The following is a 21,022-nucleotide window of genomic DNA, read 5'->3' as shown; positions in this document are numbered from 1 at the left end:
CGGAAACTCCACACGGGACTGTATGGTGTTAGGAGTTTATCACCAAGGGGTCGTAACTCCGACGTGTTTCTTTGCGATTTTCCGCTTTTTTGCTCCGGTTCTTCTCATATGTTTCTACGTTTTTTCACATGGTTTGTTTCATAGATTCCACACGCACACTTAGTACACTTTGACGTAACCGTTATGTTAAAGTAACTGACTATTCAGTTGTAAACAATACATACACTAACTATTTTCATGACATTAGAATTGGCGGTGCATCGAAATGTATAATTGGTGTTATTATGAATGTTCCAGCCCATAGTTAAGGTTTAAACACTAGTAGGGCCATTTACTGTCCAGGGAAACAGCAAATGTCGCCATGAACACTCTGCAACCTTTTCTGAAGCTGCCATTAATCATCATAAATGTATATGTTTGCTGTTTTTGGATGAAATACATTGCCGAACCCGTAAATCGTTTGTATTATCTTGCTTCAGACCAGAAGAGGTAGATACATGTGTATTACCTGCCATGCTTGTTTGATGCTCCTGATAAGTATGAATCATAATATCAAGTGAATTTATAAATTAGTGTTACTTTAGGATTAGGTACCCCTTTCCAATGAAACATCCCTTTATGATCCTTAGGGTTGGGCACCACTTGCTAGTCAAACACCCCTTTACAATCCATAGGGTTAGGGAAAGCAGATGCTGAAAGTCATTGCGCAATGTTGTGTCCCTTAGCTGCCCGAACAATATGATCCAGGATTTACGCCCAGGGCATGCTTGCACAAAGCGTTCTTAAGACGATTGTCTTATACCACAACTCTCATACCTACAATAATCGTAGGGCTAGGATTGCTTTGTGCAAGTGGTCCAGATTTGCCCTGACAATGATCCTTGCCATGTCGGCACTATTCCTGTGCTCATCAAGTTTTGCAACATTGATTGACTTCTATGACCCGCATCCCGTTTTTCTTTCCTCCTGCATTAAGCTATCAAGCTGTCAATAAATATCACCTTGTCAACAACCATTATTTCCAAGTTGTCCTTCCAGTGGGGTAGCCTATAGTTGTCTAAGCATTGGCTCATCACATGGAAGATCATGGTTCAATTCATCATGTTGGTAAAATGCATGAAGCCAAATCATATGTGGGGGGCACGGGTGGCCCAGTCGTCTAAGGCGTCGCGATTCGCTGTGCAGAGTTGCGTCCCTTGGGCACGCCAGAAACCTATGATTGTGGGTTTAAATCCCGGTTTGCCCCAATTATGTTTCTAGGTTTGTCAGCACCATACCCGTGCTCGTGGGTTTCACCGAAGTGGTAAACGTCTGAGACCTACATCACTTCGGGCTTTCCTCCCACATTAAGCTGACACGCCGCGATGTAAGTGGAATACTGTTAAAAGCGGCGTTAAACCCAACTCACTCACTCACCCATTCATATGTTATTCTCCATATTCTTAGTGACTTATTAACCATATTTAAGACTGTTTGACTAAGAAAGCATTTTATTTTGTCCATGTTGTTTTTATACTAATATAATAAAACATTTCACTTCGTAGCTTACTTTTTTAGAATGCAAATAGAAAACATGGCTGTCGCTCATCCCTACAATTTCTATTAAAGTCTGTCACTGTTTGTGTCTTCCAGCTGGTCATAATGGAACAAGATGATGACTTTGTGTTGTATGTTTCAGGTTATATATTTCTGAAGCCAGGAAACATGGTGATTCAGTGTGAATACTGTATGGTGACTGTTCCTTCAGGTAAGTCAGAAGTGTTTGCTGTCAACAGGATTACCAAGATCAAAGCACAACCGTATGATGAGTTTGCAAAGAATAAACATTTACCAAGTTTAAGCAAATTTCTAGGACCATTAGCTCCAATGATAATAAACAAACAGTGATAAACCAAGGTTTCTAGTAGTACTGCTGCTGCTTATGGTTTAGTTGGAATGATTCATTTAGTCATCCTCTTCACTGCCTGTGCCTGAAATTATGAGTTCAAAATAGATTTTACTCATTAGTTATGGGCTATCTTATGCTGAGCTTATTACCGATAGACCAAAAATTTTTACTAGACTAGGATTTCAGACCTGTGAAGATCCAAGTTAGAAATGGTCTTTTGCAACCCACGCTTGTAAGAGGCGACTAACGCGATGGGTGTTTGCTGACTTGGTTGAGGTGTGTCATGTATCCCAATTGTGGAGATCGATGCTCATGATGTCAGTCACTAGACTGTCTGGTCCCGACTCAATTGTTTACAGACCACCATCATATCATGCATATAACTGGCATGATTGACACATTCATGTTTGACATTGCTGAAAATCAACAGATTATATGTAATAGTCAATACTTGAAGACATTGTAAATTAGATTGGCATATCATATCCAATATTCACTTGATCAACAACACATATTTTAACTACATGGAGATTATTTTGTGGTGTTTTGTTTTGATATTATTTTACTGTCTTCAACATTTAATACTGCTAGTTAGCTTAGATTCATCGTCAACAGGTTAACAGGTTTTGTATACTCTGCATTCATCCATCCTGTGAAGTCGTGATGGCTTCTCTTGTTCTGGAAGACTATTGAAATGTCATACTCATCTAGTGATATGACCGGTGACAATTCGTCCTCAGTAAAAGATGCTTGTCATAAGAGTCGACTATGATGAATCAGTCAATCAGACTCTAACTTGGTTGTTTTGGGCGGTCGGGTAGCGTAGTGGTTGAAGCGTTTGCTCGTCACGCCGAAGACCCGGGTTCGATTCCCGACATGGGTAAAATGTGTGAAGCCCATTTCTGGTGTCCCCCGCCGTGATATTGCTGGAATATTGCTAAAAGCGGCGTAAAACCATACTCACTCACTCACTCTAACTTGGTTGATTAGTGTATGCCATCATGCCCTGATGACGTAGATCGTTGTTAATGTTTTCATTCAATGGTTTGTCTGGTCCAGACATTATTATTAACAAGCCACTATGATATTGCTTGAATATTTCTGACTGCGGTATTGAACAACATTCACAAACATGAAAAACACTGTTATATCTAAATTGTTTTGAAAAGGATGCACAAAGTCAATGATATAGTCGGTGTGGGTAGTACATGTAATTCAGAATGAATGTGACTGTGCAGAGGAGGCCATGAAGGACCATGTGAAGGGGAAGCGCCACATCCGTGTGATCGAGGCCTGCAAGCTGCGGCAGAAACAAGCCAGCCTCACTGTCTTTACAAAGGGCTTCAGCGATGACACCACTGAAGACGAACTCAGAACATATTTCTCCAAGTTTGGCAAAGTGGAGAAAATTTTCATGGAGTACAAGAGGGTGAGCAGATTTGTCAGATTTGTTGAAGAATATTTCATGTAAAGAAACATTTTGACCTGCTGAAGAAACAAGATTTTAAACCAAGCTTTTAAACCTGAGGGTTATTGTTGACTCAAAAGATATGTCACATACAATATTTGGCTGAGTTTTCAATACATGCCACTGCGCCCCGATCAAGTAGATCATTGTTCGTATGTTCAGTCAGTGGCTTTTCTGTAGATTTTTGCTCTTACAAGACTGAACAGATTTTTACTAGACTCTGGCTTTAGACTAGTGGCTAAAGTTATTACTTTGCAGATGTGGCTTGTATTTCACTGATAACGACCAAAAAACAAGAAGAGCTTTTAACATATTTAATGATTATTTTTTCATTCTTGATTTAAATGAAATATTAAAATACCCCTGAACTTTCAGAATATTTGGACTTTCAAGAAAATCCCACTTTTGAACAAAATTTCATCATTTCCGAATTTTTCTGTCAAGGGCAATAAATTGGGAATCCTGGATACATCTGTGCCCTGCATCAGGGAAAGCCCTGTCAGCCATCCAGAAACTGGTCACATTGACAGCATGATCAACTTAGGGACTTCCTCATTATCTTAGACCTGTTTCCGACCCTCCCTATGGCTGTTACAGGGCCTGTTTGCCATGGTTGAATATGCTGAGGAAGAGTCTGTCACAGCTGCCATTGCTCACACTGAACATGAACTGAAGGGGGACAAGATCGTGGTGAACCCCCGCAAGGTGAACCAGACCCCCCGCTGGGTGCTGAAGGAGAGGAAGATGAAGGCCAGACAGAATGCCAGGGTCAAGGCTGCCAAGGAGAACAAGAAGGCCATTGCTGTCAACAAGGAGGAGCTGTTGCTGAAACTCAAAAGTGCTGAATCAGTAAGTTTGTCAAGAGGAAAAAAACTAGGGGCTCAACAGCTCTGAATCAGTAAGGTGGCAGAACCAGGGGCACAGCAACTCTGAATCAGTAAGTTTGGCAAGAGGTCTAAACCAGGTGTTCAACAGAGCTAAAACAAGGGGCCCAGTATCTGGAAAGGTTCCTTGTTTAACACTAAAGGCAATGGTCAAAACAAAAGCAAATCTGGAACACACACACACACACACACACACACACACACACACACACACACACACACACACACACACACACACACACACACACACACACACACACACACACACACACACACACACACACACACACACACACACACACACACACACACACACACACACACACACACACACACACACACACACACACACACACACCCCACACACACACCCCAATTAGGCCACGCCCACTTTCGGACTACTGTTTCTTGATTGGCTGAAAATAGAATGGGTGATGCTTGTGTTGCATTAATTTCACAGATTGATGATTGTCGTCAGTTTTTTGTTTTTTAATAATTAAGTTAGTCTGTGAAGTTATAATTGTTGACATTTGTATTTCAAGAATGTGTTTTTGCGCTTTTTGAGTTGGATTTATTCAGTATGCACGCAGGTTTTTACAAATAGGTTGAAGTCAGTTTCAGTAAGTCAAGATATTCCTTCCTTATGGTGGTAATGACATGATGCTGTGTGGTACATGTGACTGCCATGTTTCTGCAGATTGTGGACCAGATGCGGGTGCTGGCGGACTTTGTCCGTATGACGGATGAGGAGATCACACAGAAGCAGGGCATCTGTGACATACTCAGTGCAGCGCTCACAAAGTTCTTTCCAGGTAAATCATGCTCGTCTTAACATTATTCAACTGTGTTTTCAGATCAGGCAATATGTCATAACTATGACTATCCTGATATGACGATGTGCAGTGTCATTCTTATCTCTGATATCCACAACACATCACATGAATGCAGCCAGGAAATCGGTCACCTACACAGAGTTATCTGTCCTTGAGCTTCCTCTTGCTTCAAAACACCCATGTACTAGAATGTTTAGTTTGGTTGGATCGTGTGATGTCCTTTATCTTCCTTTTAAAAAGACCTTGTTTGTGTTAGAATTTGGCTGTGTGTACCTTACTGTTTATTTGTGAGTGGCTGGGTAGCCTAGTGGTTAAAGTGTTCGCTCCTCGTGCCGAAGATCCGGGTTCAATTCCCGACATGGGTACAATGTGTGTAGCCCCTGTCTGGTGTCCCCCGCTGTGATATTGCTGGAATATTGCTAATAGCGGCGTTAAACAATACTCAAAAATTGTTGTATTTTCGTCCACTTTTCATGCAGCATTTGTTGCCTCTACTTTGAGGAAAGACCAAGGGCAGCTAACTCCGAACTTGTCATGCCTTCGTGCCATCTGCTTTTACTCTGTGCTATGGATATCAATGATAAGAAGAAAATTGCACAGATGGTACTTGTTGTTACCCTGTCTGGTGCTCGGCATTAAGGGGCTAAACCAAGGACTGGTCGGCTCGGAGTCAGTATACTCTGAGTGGGGTATTCATGTTAAATCATTTCACCTCACCTATTAATATCATGTACAGAATACTCAGATTGCAGTAATTTCCTCTAATACAGGCAAAGTCTGAACCAAATAGGAAGAATAGATTGAACACAGTATATACTATACAAGTAAAACAGTATATGAATGATCCCCATTTAGAATTCATATAATGACTAGTCCTTTACCTCTTGCGATACTTCAGTCACGACATACTTCAGTCAGGATATTTGAATTGCACCCTTTTTGCAAGAAATTCTTATTATCCATGTTACCAAGCTAATAAGCGGTTGTTGCTATCAGCCAGTTTGTGTTTAACTCCTATGACTGGATAACTGAGGTGGATTCTACCAGTATTGTGCGATCAGATTTTACTTAGTATTTCGTTCATGATAAGCAGTAATGCTGTAGCTGGATTGTGACACCTACTCTATTGTCAGAGGTGTAACGATACAGTGGGGTTGCGATATGACTTGTATCCCCATACAGTTCTTTTATTTCAAAGTTTATATTCTTTTCTTTTGCAGTTGAACCACAACCCTGAATCATTTGTTTTTAAATTTCAGAAATTAAGATGGGATATTGTAAGGCAGAACCATATAGGCAAGAGGGCACTGTGAATGTTATGTTATTTATAGCCAGTTGGATAATACTAGAGAATCTGTGTAAGCTGGTTGGCAAACAGTTTTGTTTACCATCAAATTTATTATTAGTCACATGTTTTTACACCAGTATAACTTGTAATGTGATGTATCGTATGTATCGCAATGCAGGAGTTGTAAATGGATGTATTGTATCGTGGCCCCCGTATCAGGATACAATACTGTATCACCGTATCATTATACCACTATATATTGTGATGATATTTGTTCCTCAGCCTGCTCTGTGCATCAGTTTGGCTCCTCTGTGAATGGGTTCGGAGTGAAGGGTTGCGATGTTGACATATACCTGGACTTCCATGATGACCAAGAAGAGGCCCTCAATCTCCCAGATTCCCAGGTACACTAGACATGATGTGACAGTTGTGTGGGTTTGTTGTCGGCTGCATGCAGTGGTAGAGTGAAATAAAAAGATTGAAGTAAAAATAATGATGACTTATTTCTTTCCGCTAAAATATGTCACCAAAAGATGTTAAAAGATGGTACTTTTTGTTACCCTGCCTGGTACTAGGCATTAAGGGGCTAAAACAAGGACTGGTCAGCTCAGTGTACACTGTGTCTGAGTGGGGTATTCATGTTAAAAAGTGTGGCATGGTATCTCAGTGGGCTAGTGCTATAAAAACAACATCAGTCCAGACAAGTACGAGCAGGTGCGCGCATGCATATCACTATTAGTGCACTAATGTTGAATGCGATGTTAAACCTGATTTCACCTCACCTCTTCTGATCATGACTCAGGGGTTGATTTTACTGCTGCCTGTGGCCAGTTAAAATTACAAAAACACCTCATGGCCTCCACCAATTAGTTGTAGGCCAGTTAGTTTGGAGAAGGGCCAGTAACTTTTGAAAGGAGCAAGCCCTGCTGGCTACATTTGTTCTTTAATCTACCCCTGATGACTTGGTATTAACAGTAAGTTGTCTGATTAGCTGAACCTTTTCATCATCCCTGAGGTCGCAGGAATGGAAGTTTTGCCATTCAGATCTGACTCCCTTCAGTTTAGTGTGCCAGTGTCCTATAATCGTGGGGTAAAAACTCAGCATCATTAGTTTGTCGGCACTTTCTGTGACATTTGGGTTTCATCAAAGTGGAAAACAGCCAAGATCTACACCATTTTGGGATTTCTGCCAACAGAAAGCTGACACACCCTGATACTGCTGATATATTGTCAAAACTAACTCACTCACTCACTCACTCACTCACTCACTCACTCACTCACTCACTCACTCACTCACTCACTCATCCCCACTCACTCACTCACTCACTCATCGCCAGGCCCCTGTGAAGCTGCCGTACCACCGAGACATCCAGTCCCTGAAGAGGACCGAGGGCCCTCTGACCTCCGCTGACCTCCAGCTGATGACAGCGTATGACAAGGTGAAGCTGGTGTCCCGCATCCTGGTGGAGCATGCCCCCGGCTGCAACAACATCATCGTCATCCCCAGCGCCAGGTGTCCCCTCATCAAGTTCACTCACGAACCTTCGGGCATCAAGTGTGACCTCTCCATCAACAACAAGTGAGTCAGCCATCTTGGCACAGTTATTCTAAACATGGGAACACTACAGAAACAGGCCAGTGATTCTAACTGGATTTTGATTCTTTGTCTAGTTATGCATCTTCATTTCATTATCATAAGTTATCAAAATTCTTGACTTTCACTTGCCCAAATTTAAGTTAAGTTCACCTCAGGACTGTAAACATTTTGTTTGTTTTTTGTCAACACTGATATTGTACAAATGAGTCAGTTTACATCTTGTACATTCAAGATTCATTGAAAGGTCTTGAATTTTCACATCACTTTGTTAATATACTACTCAAAAAGGTTAAGGATCACCCATTTCTTGCATATTACTACAGTTAATCAGTCATGGCTGTTATGAAAGAATTGGGTGATCCTTAACTTTGTTTTTGTAGTATAGTATGCAGATACAGGACAAGTTGGTCACAAACACCTATGAACAGTTGACACCACCTTATCAGTCACCCAGTGTCCGAAATAACTGCCTGCCCACCTGCCCGTGGCCAGTAACTTTTTTGTCGGGCTGCATGAAATATTCCTCAAGCTGCCCGACGGTCAGATAATTTTAAGTCTGCTTGTGTATCAGTTTCATTAGAACTCCTTTTAGCTTCTCAAGTTGTTCTTTGAAGTATTTCAACTGAATCAAGATGCGATTTGTCTCTTAGTTTTGGCGATTTTTCAATATTTATAATGCATGAGTACGGGCAGGTAATTTTGAAGATGGGCAGGCAACACTTTGGGCCACCTTCCTGACTGTCTTGTTGGGTTTTAAAGTTATTTCAAACACTGCAATCACCACCTCACTTCCCCTACAGACTGGCGTTGCGTAACACTCGGCTGCTGCAGCTGTGTAGCCGGATCGACGAGCGTGTGGGGCTGCTGGTCTATACTGTCCGCTACTGGGCCAAGGTCAAGGAGATTGCTGGAAACATCAACTCAGGCCCTCGTCTGTCCAACTACGCTCTCACATTCCTCGTGGTTCAATACCTCCAGAATCTCGCCACTCCCATATTACCAACAACCAGTAGACTGGCGGAACTGGCAGGTAATATATACATATCAACCATGTTAACATTGATATAGGATTGTGTATGTCATGACCAGAGCCTAAACATAAACAAATTGTTGTTTGGCAGTATGGCAAAAACAAATACTTCGCGTCTGTATCTCGATTTGTTTTCAAATTCGTGGACAGCTTTTTTATTGTCTAAATATTTGTATTATTATTATTATTATGTACTTCTCGTCACGATATGGCTGAAATACTGCTGATGTGGCGTTAAAGCTTAACTCACTCACTCAAATTGTGGTAAATTATATACATGGTGGTAAGTTAAATGCAGTTTATCCCTTGGGGAATATAGATTGATGTACCCTCAGATGATGTACCCGTGCCCCACAGAGGGTACATCAAACTGTATTCCTCTAAGGATAAGACTACAACTTACATTGTTATACCTCTCTTAAGAATCTTGCAATTCCATTGGTTAATCCGTACCATGTGATGAAACAGTACATTTCAATGGAGACCCTTAAATCATGTTCCCGACACTGACCTCGCATATTGACATGTTACATGATCAGTATTGACCCGTCACATGATGAATATTGACTAGTCTGCTAGAAAACAAGTTGGAGTCTGGTTTGAACTTTTCACAGTTCACAGCTAAGTTACTGTAATGAATCAGAGGATGGTTTAAAGACATCAGAAATTTAAATGTGAATTTCGTTATAACAAAACGAATGATTATTCTTGACGAGGTTAATATACGAAAACAAGGACCCTCGGACCTGACCCCTTCGGCCGTCAGACCACCTCAGAGTTTGTGTCCTCGGTCTTTGTTTTTGCATATTGACCTCGTTAAGAGTACTTACCGTATTTGACGTAATAAGCGCCCCGCTCTAATAAGCGCCCACGGCGTTATTTGCTAATATATTGGCTAGTGAACAATCCCAATTAGCACCCCTTCCGATTGATCAATGAACACAAGACTTATTTATTCGTGTGTAATACGCATTCGTTTAATTTGTTATATGCACCCTTAATTATGGGCAATTAAATTCTCGAAAAATATATCTATCGTGTATAATACTAACAGATTCTTCTTTTATATCATTCCAGGCTTACCCAAAATTTACAATCTTTCAACCTCGTTTTAATCTCACCAAAATCATATTCTAATAAGAGCCCCCTATTTCTAATTTTGAGAGCGCCCTGAGCGCTTATTACGATGAATACGGTATTTGTATAATATTCAGCCCTCAATCTAGAACACATAACTCTATTCTTGAATCAAGCCCTCTAAGTTCCCACAACTCGCTTTGGGAGTTATGTCCCTTTGCTGCATGATTTTAAAAACCAGTTTTGCTGCAATCCTGATCATATCCATCAGTCCATACTCATGTCCTTTGACTTCACAAATGTGGTAACTCTAAACATTTTCAACCTGAGCGTTCGAATATAAACATGGAAATTAGGGGTCCTTGTCGTAAATCTAAGGTCAAATACAAATATAAATAATTTAGTGGTCCCTGGTTTTAAATACGATCTCAAGGACCCCAGGTCGTTGTTGCGCTAAGATCTCTGTCGGATATGACCCTGTTATGTATCTGGAATGCTGAAGTGCCTTTAGACCCAACCCTAACACACTGTGCTTTGTGAACCAGGCAAGGAGAAGGTGGTCATTGATGGCTGGGACTGTTCCTATCTGGATGAGCCGGAAACATTCACATCATCGGCTAACACGTGGTCCGGAGGTGAGTGGGAAGTGCAAGTGAGGTGTAGTTTCATTAAAGGACATGGAAAATGGCGTGTGTAGTCATGTACTTTGCGTCAGCTTGAAGTAAATTGGCCATGTTTGTCCCCCTAAAGATTTTGTTGATCCTTGGTGTCCCATGACTGCTGAGGAGGCTGAACACTTTATTAGTTGAGGTACTGGACACTGTGCCAGTGAAAGTTGAGGTAAGACTTCCACCCGTTCCCTCCCACCCCCTCAAAATATATAAATTTACCATGATTGAGCGACAATGCATACACATGCTACTTTTGGTAGGGGATACGGGCAGAAGTCTTTCCAAAGTTGACTTTTGAGTTGCCCTTTATGAATATCACAATTCCAGTAATGAAATATGTTTCAAATATTCATGTAATTCAGTGGTAGAACATAGTGCTGGTGATCGGAATTTGTGTATCCTGGATCAAGCAAACTACCGTGTTGTAATTATGATGGTAGTGGATAGTGTCTATGTTTCACTTGCAGAGGATCTGTTGAGGGGCTTCTTTGAGTACTACTCCAACTTGGACTTCAGCACGGTCGTGTTACAAACCCGCACTGGTCACATCCTCCCAGTACAGCAGATGCTGGAACAGCCCAACACCGAGTCACAGACATTCAAGGTACGTTTCAAAGTTTGAAGATTTTGAATCACTTTTGTTTAATTATTTGTTTTTATCCCCCCTGTATGTAATATGGGGGTATATTGTAATCAGCTTGTCTGTCCGTCGGTCTGTCCGTCCATAATCATTTTTGGTCCAGTTCATGTCTCTAAAACTAATAAGTATTCTTTCATGAAACTTTGCAAGCACAAAAACAAGGTTGTTCTTTAGGGATTTTTCTCATTTTTATTTTCCCCGTTTCCATGGCAACGAGTTTGACTTTGACTGTCCATATTGTGTTTGTCTGGACCATATCTCCTAAACTACTTGATATTCATTCATGAAATTATGCGCACAGAGAGATCAGAGAGGTCAACTGGTGCCTTTTGCTATTTAGGGATTTTTAGAAAATTCTTTTTTCCATTTTCATGGCAACAAGTGTAACTTTGACCCAATTCAGGGGCATGTGTTTTTGCAGAGCTTTTCTTCAAAACTGCCAGTTTTCTTCAGTATGCGCACACCATGACCAAATTGTAAGCAGCTGTTTGTAATTCTTGACAGAATTTCAATTATTTGTTACGCCTCTGTTTCTTTACATGATTATTCATATTTACATCTTATCCCAATTTCATGGTATTGTTTTGAAAGCTCAATAACTACTCTTGTATACAGACAGACAGATTTGATAGGGATACTCTCATCAAGTTGCACAGATTTCTCTTGCAGGACTTGCTGGAACAATCAGATGATTTGTTGTTTAGAATTTGTGGGAGCCGGGAGGATTTGTCATCTTCTGATGGCTCTTGTAATGACATTGTCAAAGTGAGCTGTTGTCATGGGTCTGTGGGTCAACTGAACTGAAAAGAAATATTATCAAAAGCTCAAAATGACTACAGCCTTTACACCAATCTCTTCTCCTTCAAGGTTATCAGACAAATTGCTTTCAATTATATGGAGGATGTTCATGCTCACTGTACTTGTACGATTTGTTTTCTACTTCAGCAGACCCCTTCTAAATGAAGGCTGATCTACCTAAATGATTGGCTAACTTTGAGGGTCAAGGTCACTACTAAGGTTACAGAAAGCTAATGAGCCCCATACCCTGGGATCTGTTAAAATCCAATTATCTTGCAAAATTCTAAGGGGAAAGGAAATTCTCATGTTTTCCTTACCTAGATTTCAGCACAAGAGAGGATTAATAATTCAAGTTTAGGCAATTAAATCTGTTATGTCCTGACTCTAACTCAAAACTTTTCTTCAGGGTATTATAAATGTCAGCACAACAAGAAATGAGTATGTGGAGTTCAAGTTCACAATATTTCCTAATATCCATCCTGTCTTTGAGTTGTGAATTGGGTTTAGCACCGCTTTTAACAGTATTCCAGTTATATCAAGGCGTGTCAGCTTAATGTGGGAGGAAAGCCCGAAGTTATGCAGGTCTCAGACGTTTACCATTCGGTGAAATCCACGAGCACGGGTATGGTGCTGACAAACCTAGAAACATAATCAGGGCGAACCAGGATTCGAACCCACAATCATAGGTTTCTGGTGTGCCCAAGGGACGCAACTCTGCACAACGAATCCCGCCACCTTAGGCGACTGTGCCCCCTCCTGTCTTTGAAGTGTAGTACAGCTATTTTGTTTATAATGTGCACCATTGCAATGTCATAGTTTTAGTATTTCAGTACAGTTGACAATACAATGTATGTCATGTCTGTTTTCACTGCCTCTCAGATTGGGCCAATCAGCATCCAGGACCCATTTGTCCTGGACCACAACATTGGTGGAAACGTAACTGAAAAGATCAAGCAGAAGATTTCGGAGGAGTTCCAGATCGCAGCCAAGAAATGTGAGCAGTGGTCCAACGTGGTGGCCGAGGTACAGTTGGGGCTGGTGGACCTGCTCGGTGTGGACGTACCAGCGGAACTAGAGGAGGAGCTGACGAGGCTGCGAGACCTGGATGAGGAGAAGGAGGATGACCACAGCTTCACCGTCATCTTGAAGGTGGCGCAGCTACCAGCTGAAGCCTTCAAGAATCCCCAGACACCTGACTTCCGACTGAACTGGTGTTTTAAGGTGTGCCTATTCATACAGCGAGTCCTCGAGACCATTCTCATGTTTGAGACTGAAATTCTCGCCCAGACAATATCGGGAGACGTGCCCACGGAAAAAATGGAGGTTGATCCAGAGTCGAAAATGGATAATTCTCAAGCAAAACCAACTGTAAAAAATACTAGTCCTAAAAATTCATCGGAGCAGAAATCAGGAACTCCCAGTAAAGGAGCTGCAGGGATGAAGGAGCCCATGGTTGCCCCAGGAGTGAAGTTGGAACCAGGCATGGCTCCCCTCGGATCTCCCCAGTCCCCAAGCCTCCACATGGAGCTGATGTGTAGCTCCTGCTGCCGGACCTGGAGCGGGCGGAAGACGCTGAGACGCGAGGTGATGGAAGGTGAGCTGGACGGGTTGGAGCTCGAGCGGGAGATCTCCGAGAAGATCATAGAGAGCGATGGATTCTCACCGAAATATGTAGTGCAGTTCCGTTGTGACATTGACACTGTTGTTAAGACATCCAAAACAGCGGTCATCCTAAAACTCGAGCCCACCGACGAGGGCAAGGAGTTCTCCTGTTTCTACCCTTTCTTCAAGACATTGATTCGAAGGTTGGTGGATAAAAATCTGTATGAAACTTGGTAGGGGAAGGTTTCAAGTTTGGAAACAAGTTGCTTCTCAGAAGAACTCTGAACATAGCTGTTCGTTTCATTATTTCACGTTGATCATGTTGATGATGATTGAAGGCTCATTATTGATGTAGGAAAACATCCCTTTATATAAAATATGCTGAAGTTTTCATTTCGGTCATTATTTTCATAAACATATCTCATTTAAGACCTATTTTCTTATTTTGACATTTATTGAAAGGTTGAGATTATGGAGCCATTGTGAGTTGCATGAGGCTCACGTGGCCTCATCTTCCCAAGGCAAGCACGTCCACTAGCCTTTTATCAAAATTTAGTTTTCACCCTTGCCACATCAAGCCCACTTTCCTGTGCTAAATATCATTGGAATATCGCACATATTGGTAGTCCAATCAGAGAATGTTTCACATCACCATCCATGACTGGTTCACCTTCGTATGAAAGTGATTTACCGCTGCCTGTCTTTGTTGACACGTCTTCTTCATCTTTTAAACCAATGTTTTTGTGTTGGGGATGCAATCGCGAATGTTTTTATCATATGATCGGCTAGGTCGTCGCCTATGGTAGTCGCCATCTTTGTACAGCTATATGAGATAGGAACATCGTTCTGATTGGAAAACTCTTTTTCATTACAAGGGGCACAATTCGTAATCTACGCGAGGTGGCGCCAGGGTCGAGCTAAGAAAAGTGATCTCGATGTGGCAAGGGTAGAAACTAGGCTTTGATATAGGCTAGTGAACACACTTGCCTCGGGGAGGTCTTTGTTGTAGTTGTGACTGAAGTGGTTATGCAAGTTGTTCTCCCAGACATGTCGTAGATATGATTATTAGAATATCTTATACCTGATTTTGATTCTATGATCTGTATGTTTTTTTAGGCTGAAAAATATGAAGGCTTGTTGATTCATTAATTTGAAACTGATTTTATGAGGATCTTTTCGATGTGCATTTGCATATGTATCTTAAGAGAAAGAAGAATTATTTTCAGAATGTGGAGGGCACTTCTGTTACTGATTTGGAATGGTTTTGAATAAGTTTACTAATGTTCTGATACAGATGATATATATGAATTGTCCTCCACATGCAGCTGTTGTGTCACTTGCAGATGATCATATGTAATTCTCAGAGCTCTGATCGCAGCTGATCATATGTAATGCTCAGAGCTCTGATCACAGCTGATCATATGTAATTCTCTGAGCTCTGATCACAGCTGATCGTATGTAATTCTCAGAGGTCTGATCACAGCTGATCGTATGTAATTCTCAGAGCTCTGATTGTAGCTGATCATATGTAATTCCCAGACCTCTGATCACAGCTGATCATATGTAATTCCCAGACCTCTGATCACAGCTGATCGTATGTAATTCTCAGAGGTCTGATCGCAGCTGATCATATGTAATTCTCTGAGCTCTGATCACAGCTGATCGTATGTAATTCTCAGAGGTCTGATCGCAGCTGATCATATGTAATTCTCTGAGCTCTGATCACAGCTGATCGTATGTAATTCTCAGAGGTCTGATCGCAGCTGATCATATGTAATGCTCAGAGATCTGATCGCAGCTGATCATACGTAATTCCCAGACCTCTGATCACAGCTGATCATATGTAATGCTCAGAGCTCTGATCGCAGCTGATCATATGTAATTCCCAGACCTCTGTTCACAGCTGATCAGATGTAATGCTCAGAGCTCTGATCGCAGTTGATCGTATGTAATTTCAGAGCTCTGATTGCAGCTGATCGTATGTAATTCTCAGAGCTCTGATCGCAGCTGATCATGTTCAATGCTCAGAGCTCTGAACAATATTATCTGTGGAGGTCCGTTTCCGAAGGGATATTTAGATATGTATTTTAATGTTTAATGATCAATGTAAAACATTTAAAGGATGAAATGTGTGCCTGTAATATTTCTGTGACCCCTTGCAGATGTTTGTTCTACCCTTAGGCATGAGGCAAAGGGTATTTTTTTGTTTCAAAGACATCTTACTAAGGCATAGCAATTAACACAAGGCCTAAACTAAGTTGCAGAAATCCACCTGTGGAGATTCCAGATCAGAATAGGCCCAGTACCCCATGCTTGTCTCTTAATGGAGTTTCCAGATCAGAATAGGCCCAGTACCCATGCTTGTCTCCTTATGGAGATTCCAGATCAGAATAGGCCCAGTACCCCATGCTTGTCTCCTTATGGAGATCCTAGATCAGAATAGGCCCATGACCCCATGCTTGTCTCCTTATAGGGGTTTCCAGATCAGAATAGGCCCAGTACACCCTGCTTGTCTCCTTATGGAGATCCTAGATCAGAATAGGCCCATGACCCCATGCTTGTCTCCTTATGGAGATTCCAGATCAGAATAGGCTCAGTACCTCATGCTTGTCTCCTTATGGAGATTCCAGATCAGAATAGGCCCAGTACCCCATGCTTGTCTCCTTATGGAGATCCAAGATCAGAATAGGCCCAGTACCCCATGCTTGTCTCCTTTTAATGATTCCAGATCGAAATAGGCCCCAGTACCCCATGCTTGTCTCCTTATGGAGATCCTAGATCAGAATAGGCCCATGACCCCATGCTTGTCTCCTCATGGAGATTCCAGATCAGAATAGGCCCAGTACACCCTGCTTGTCTCCTTATGGAGATTCCAGGTCAGAATAGGCCCAGTACCCCATGCTTGTCTCCTTATGGAGATTCCAGGTCAGAATAGGCCCAGTACCCCATGCTTGTCTCCTTTTAATGATTCCAGATCAGAATAGGCCCAGTCCCCCATGCTTGTCTCCTTATGGAGATCCAAGATCAGAATAGGCCAAGTACCCCGTGCTTGTCTCCTTATGGAGATTTCAGAATGGGCCCAGTACCCCATGCTTGTCCCTTATAGGGACAAGCTTATAGGGATTCCAGATCAGAATAGGCCCATGATCCCATGCTTGTCTCCTCATGGAGATTCCAGATGAGAATAGGCCCAGTACCTCATGCTTGTCTCCTCATGGAGATTCCAGATGAGAATAGGCCCAGTACCCCATGCTTGTCTCCTTATGGAGATTCCAGATCAGAATAGGCCCAGTACCCCATGCTTGTCTCCTTATGGAGATTCCAGATCAGAATAGGCCCAGTACCCCATGCTTGTCTCCTTATGGAGATTCCAGATCAGAATAGGCCCAGTACCCCATGCTTGTCTCCTTATGGAGATTCCAGATCAGAATAGGCCCAGTACCCCATGCTGTTATCTGACTTGGCATGACATTGTAAGCCAGCATCATGGCACGTTGAACATTCTGTAACCATGGAATTGTCTGTCCCAAGCTTGATTATTTACCTGGCAACTTTTATTACTGATTAACATGTTGTATCACTCACTACATGTTACAGGCCAGCAAGGGCAGAAGGCAAAATAGGGCTCTTCTCTTTCCCATTGCTATGTCATGTTATGCTCTCTTCTCCAGCACCACATGTTTTCATTTCATGAATTTTTGTACCATGTGTAACACATTAAATTATTAAATACTTGGTTCTTAGGCAAGTGCTGTTGAAATATTGACAGGGGCAAGTGACCTTTGTGTTTACAACATTCTGTAAAATGTCTCCTTGTTTGAGTAGAACGTCATGCAGGCATGTTTTAACCACACCAATAGCCTGTTATAAATCAAGTATTATGAGTGATGTCACTTGTTAATGAAATTTTTCAACTGCTTCTGAATTTGAAAGCAATTATTACCAATATACTTATTAAGATGCTGAATGTTCAAGGCATATTGAATAGGTCATGTTTCTTTCTTGTGGCAGTGTTTTGCCAATTTTCATGTGATGTGTACATGTTGCCATGGTTACATGTATACGTGGAGGATCATTTTAGAACCTGATTATTACCTGCACAAATTGAAGGATGACTACCGTAAGCGACCATGTGTGCTTGGACTCTAGTGAAACTAAGTCATAACCATGTGTGATGTCGGCTACAGATGCAGGGTGAACTCATTGTTGTGTATTTTGTACATAGAAGTCAGCATTAAACAATGTTAAGATGTTTCCAGTTGTGTGTTGCATTGTGTATTGTTTGTTCTCCATTGGGATTTCTCATTGCTTGTCATTTCTGTGGGGACTTGGGGTGAGAATCTGTCACCAGCTACCTATATTCTGTTTGCTAGAGCCGACTTTTATGAATCAGGTACCAGTAATCAGCATCGGTGACCTATATCTTGGTCGTAAGGGACCGACCATTTAATATTATTGGGAGATTTTTATTTTGAAAAAAATATATTGTCCCAGAAAATTCTTTAAAAAGTATTCATGCTTCAAACTGTTGGGAAGTAGACAACAAAAAATATATTGTTGCAAAAGGTTATTCATATATTTAGGCTCATAGTTATAATTTTATAAAATATCTGGTTTTTTAGGTGTTGCTGAAAACATATCTCCACATGAAATCCCAGGCATCCCCAGCCCCACACACACACAATATTAAATGGTCGGTCTGTAAGAGGCGTCCAAGAAGTGGATCGGGTCGTCAGGCTCTGTGATTTTGTTGATAGCATGTGACTTTACCTGACAACATGGATCATTGTTCACATAGCTGAGTGCAGCTTTAAGCAGCAAACAAACAAACAAACAAACTCAATACTGGCTGTAAGAGGCAGCGGCGACTGAATTCGATGTCACTTGACCAGACTGGATGGGTATGACCTTACTGCGACAGATATAGGCATGATACAGCTGTGATATTGCTGACAATGCCATACACTTGTATGTAATCACATTTACAGTACTGTCATCTCTTATGCTCAATCACAAAATCCATGTGTCAGTTCTTGGTGTGTATATCTCCAGCAAACTCTGCTTGTCACAGACCTAAGGGCAGCTCAATGGACTGGTTGGTCAGGCTCTGTGACTTGGTTGATTGCATGTCATCATACCCTGATTATTTACAGGGGAAGTGAAAATGATTAACATCGCCTTCAAGATTATTGCACTCGTCTGTCTGTCTGTCTGTACTATTTGGGTTGGTTGATTTGTTGTTTAATGCCACACTCAGCAATATTACAGCTATATGATGGCAGTCTGTAAATAATCGAGTCTGGACCAGACAATCCCGTGATTAATATCATGAGCATCGATCCACGCATTTGGGATTGATGACATGCATCAACCAAGTCAGCGAGCCTGACCACCCGATCCCGTTAGTCACCTTTTACGACAAGCAAAGTCACCTTTTACGGCAAGCATGGGTTGCTGAAAACCTATTCTTCCCCGGAATCTTCACGAATCCTGTCTGTAGTTGGGACTAATGCTGATTTTATAGTGCTAGCCCACTGAGATTTTATAATAAATACCCCAATTAGACACAGTACATTCACCCCGAGCCGACCAGTCCTTGTTTTAGCCCCTTGATGCCACACACCAGGCTGGGTTACAGGTACCGTCTTTTAACGACTTTTAGTAGTCGCCGACCTTCCACTCTCCGGGCAGACGCTCTACCACTAGACCATGGAGGCAGTCAAGATTACCACCACCACTACCACATAGGTGGAATATTGCTGACTTTCAGTATTAATCGAACAGATCATTCACAAAATAAAACAATGCAACATATAATATACAATTTTATTCCAGCTCTTCTAACAAGACAACCGAATTGGTTCATAACAGAGACATACTAACAGGCAACAGGCAACAGGCAACAAAATAAATGCCTACGGACGGACATAACACTTTATGATGACATACAATAAATAAATCTGACATTGCTACTTCGATGAACACTTTACAGTAGATGGATGGATATCACAGACACTGGGTCAATTGATGATAGCTAATCACTTCTAAAACAAATAATCATGATAATACTAACATATTCTTCTGTTGAAAATATTCTTATTGTACTATTATTCTACTCATGTTATAGCTGTATAAGGCACAAATACAATTTGTTGTGATAACCCTTTAAGATCATGTACTACAAATATTTAAGGAAGCATTTTGAAAGGATACATTTTGGAGAAACAGTTTTGCTGTTTTGTTATGCAATTATTTTGTTCTCTTTCACATTCTGGGTTCAGTCGTAATGTTAATCAGAAACATTACATACATACAACATACAAATTTTATTTGACCTAAAATCCACATGACAGTTCTCGTGTGACAGGACTGCTAATAGAAGCCGGATATATATGTAAACAGGTATGCACAATAAAAGTGATAGATTAATATATCCATATGTATAATTTCAAAAACGTGTTTATGTACTGGATCTAATTTATAAATAATAGTCAAAAATGTAAAAGATAGAATGCCTGAGAAGATGGAATGTTTTGAATGTGTGCTGTAGGGAAGCGGACATTCACAACCATGCAGGGATCATTGCCAGTGATAGAACCTCATCCAGCATACGAGTGCTGTAGTTTCAGGGTAAAAATATAAAAAAGCAATTGCTTCACTGGCACTGATGTTTGTAAAACTGCTAGTGGGTGTGAAAATAGGTATTATTATGTTAATGTACTGAAAAAAGAACGTAACTGTACCTGCTCTACGATAATAGACAGCTGTGGTGTGGGACTAGATGGTTACAGGCCATATAAGGAAGTACCATACACATGCGAGATGGTTGTCACTTCACAGAATTACAGAGCGGATCTGTGTTGTGAATATCAGATGGAAGTGGTTATTGTTGCTGGAGACTGGCTTGTTTACTTCTTCTTGCCTGGAATAAACAAACATTGAGATGAGAACTAGCACAATAACTGATGAAAACAGAATGTTTCACAGAGTACATTGCATTGTCAATATTAATCAGATGATCCATGTCACGACACATGTTCCACAACAGTTTATGATGATCCCTCTTTACATAGTACCAGAACAACAGTTTGTCATGATACCTCTTTACGTAGTACCAGAACAACAGTTTATCACGATCCCTCTTTACATAGTACCAGAACAACAGTTTATCATGATCCCTCTTTACGTAGTACCAGAACAACAGTTTATCATGATCCCTCTTTAGGAAGTACCAGAACAACAGTTT

The 21,022-nt window shown here is 41.3% G+C and overlaps 2 protein-coding genes across 3 annotated transcripts in view; one reads left to right on the top strand and one right to left on the bottom strand.

Annotated features, from left to right (window-relative positions):
* Window positions 1–19: 19 nt before the first annotated feature.
* LOC124125762 (speckle targeted PIP5K1A-regulated poly(A) polymerase-like) lies at window positions 20–16,809 on the top strand. The gene is made up of 11 exons (XM_046489127.2): window positions 20–131; window positions 1,679–1,747; window positions 3,127–3,317; window positions 3,954–4,205; window positions 4,938–5,052; window positions 6,644–6,765; window positions 7,699–7,940; window positions 8,759–8,988; window positions 10,611–10,700; window positions 11,204–11,340; window positions 13,054–16,809. Exons 1-11 carry the CDS (start codon window positions 23–25, stop codon window positions 14,011–14,013), a joined length of 2,517 nt encoding a protein of 838 aa, XP_046345083.2. The 5' UTR covers window positions 20–22; the 3' UTR covers window positions 14,014–16,809.
* Window positions 16,810–19,588: 2,779 nt separating this feature from the next.
* Window positions 19,589–21,022, bottom strand: part of LOC124125764 (annexin A6-like) — a 35,449-nt gene continuing 34,015 nt past the window's right edge. For both annotated transcript variants that reach the window (XM_048381912.1, XM_048381913.1), the window contains exon 26: window positions 19,589–20,698. In XM_048381912.1, coding sequence (XP_048237869.1) covers window positions 20,685–20,698 — 14 coding nt within the window. In that variant the 3' untranslated portion in view covers window positions 19,589–20,684. The remainder of the gene's footprint in view (window positions 20,699–21,022) is intronic.

This window comes from Haliotis rufescens, unplaced genomic scaffold, assembly GCF_023055435.1.
Source record: "Haliotis rufescens isolate VD_foot unplaced genomic scaffold, xgHalRufe1.0.p SCAF_4, whole genome shotgun sequence".
In the NCBI taxonomy this organism is placed as follows: domain Eukaryota; kingdom Metazoa; phylum Mollusca; class Gastropoda; order Lepetellida; family Haliotidae; genus Haliotis; species Haliotis rufescens.
The sequence above is the reverse complement of the archived record's forward strand: the minus strand, read 5'-3'. Positions and strand labels throughout refer to the sequence as shown.

Excerpts from the sequence above, each read along its gene's own strand:
- LOC124125762 (XM_046489127.2), top strand. The coding sequence starts at position 23 with ATGGTGTTAGGAGTTTATCACCAAGGGGTCGTAACTCCGACGTGTTTC. Across the intron at positions 132-1,678 it reads TTTCTACGTTTTTTCACATG|GTTATATATTTCTGAAGCCA; the intron begins GTTTGTTTCATA and ends TGTATGTTTCAG. Across the intron at positions 1,748-3,126 it reads TATGGTGACTGTTCCTTCAG|AGGAGGCCATGAAGGACCAT; the intron begins GTAAGTCAGAAG and ends GTGACTGTGCAG.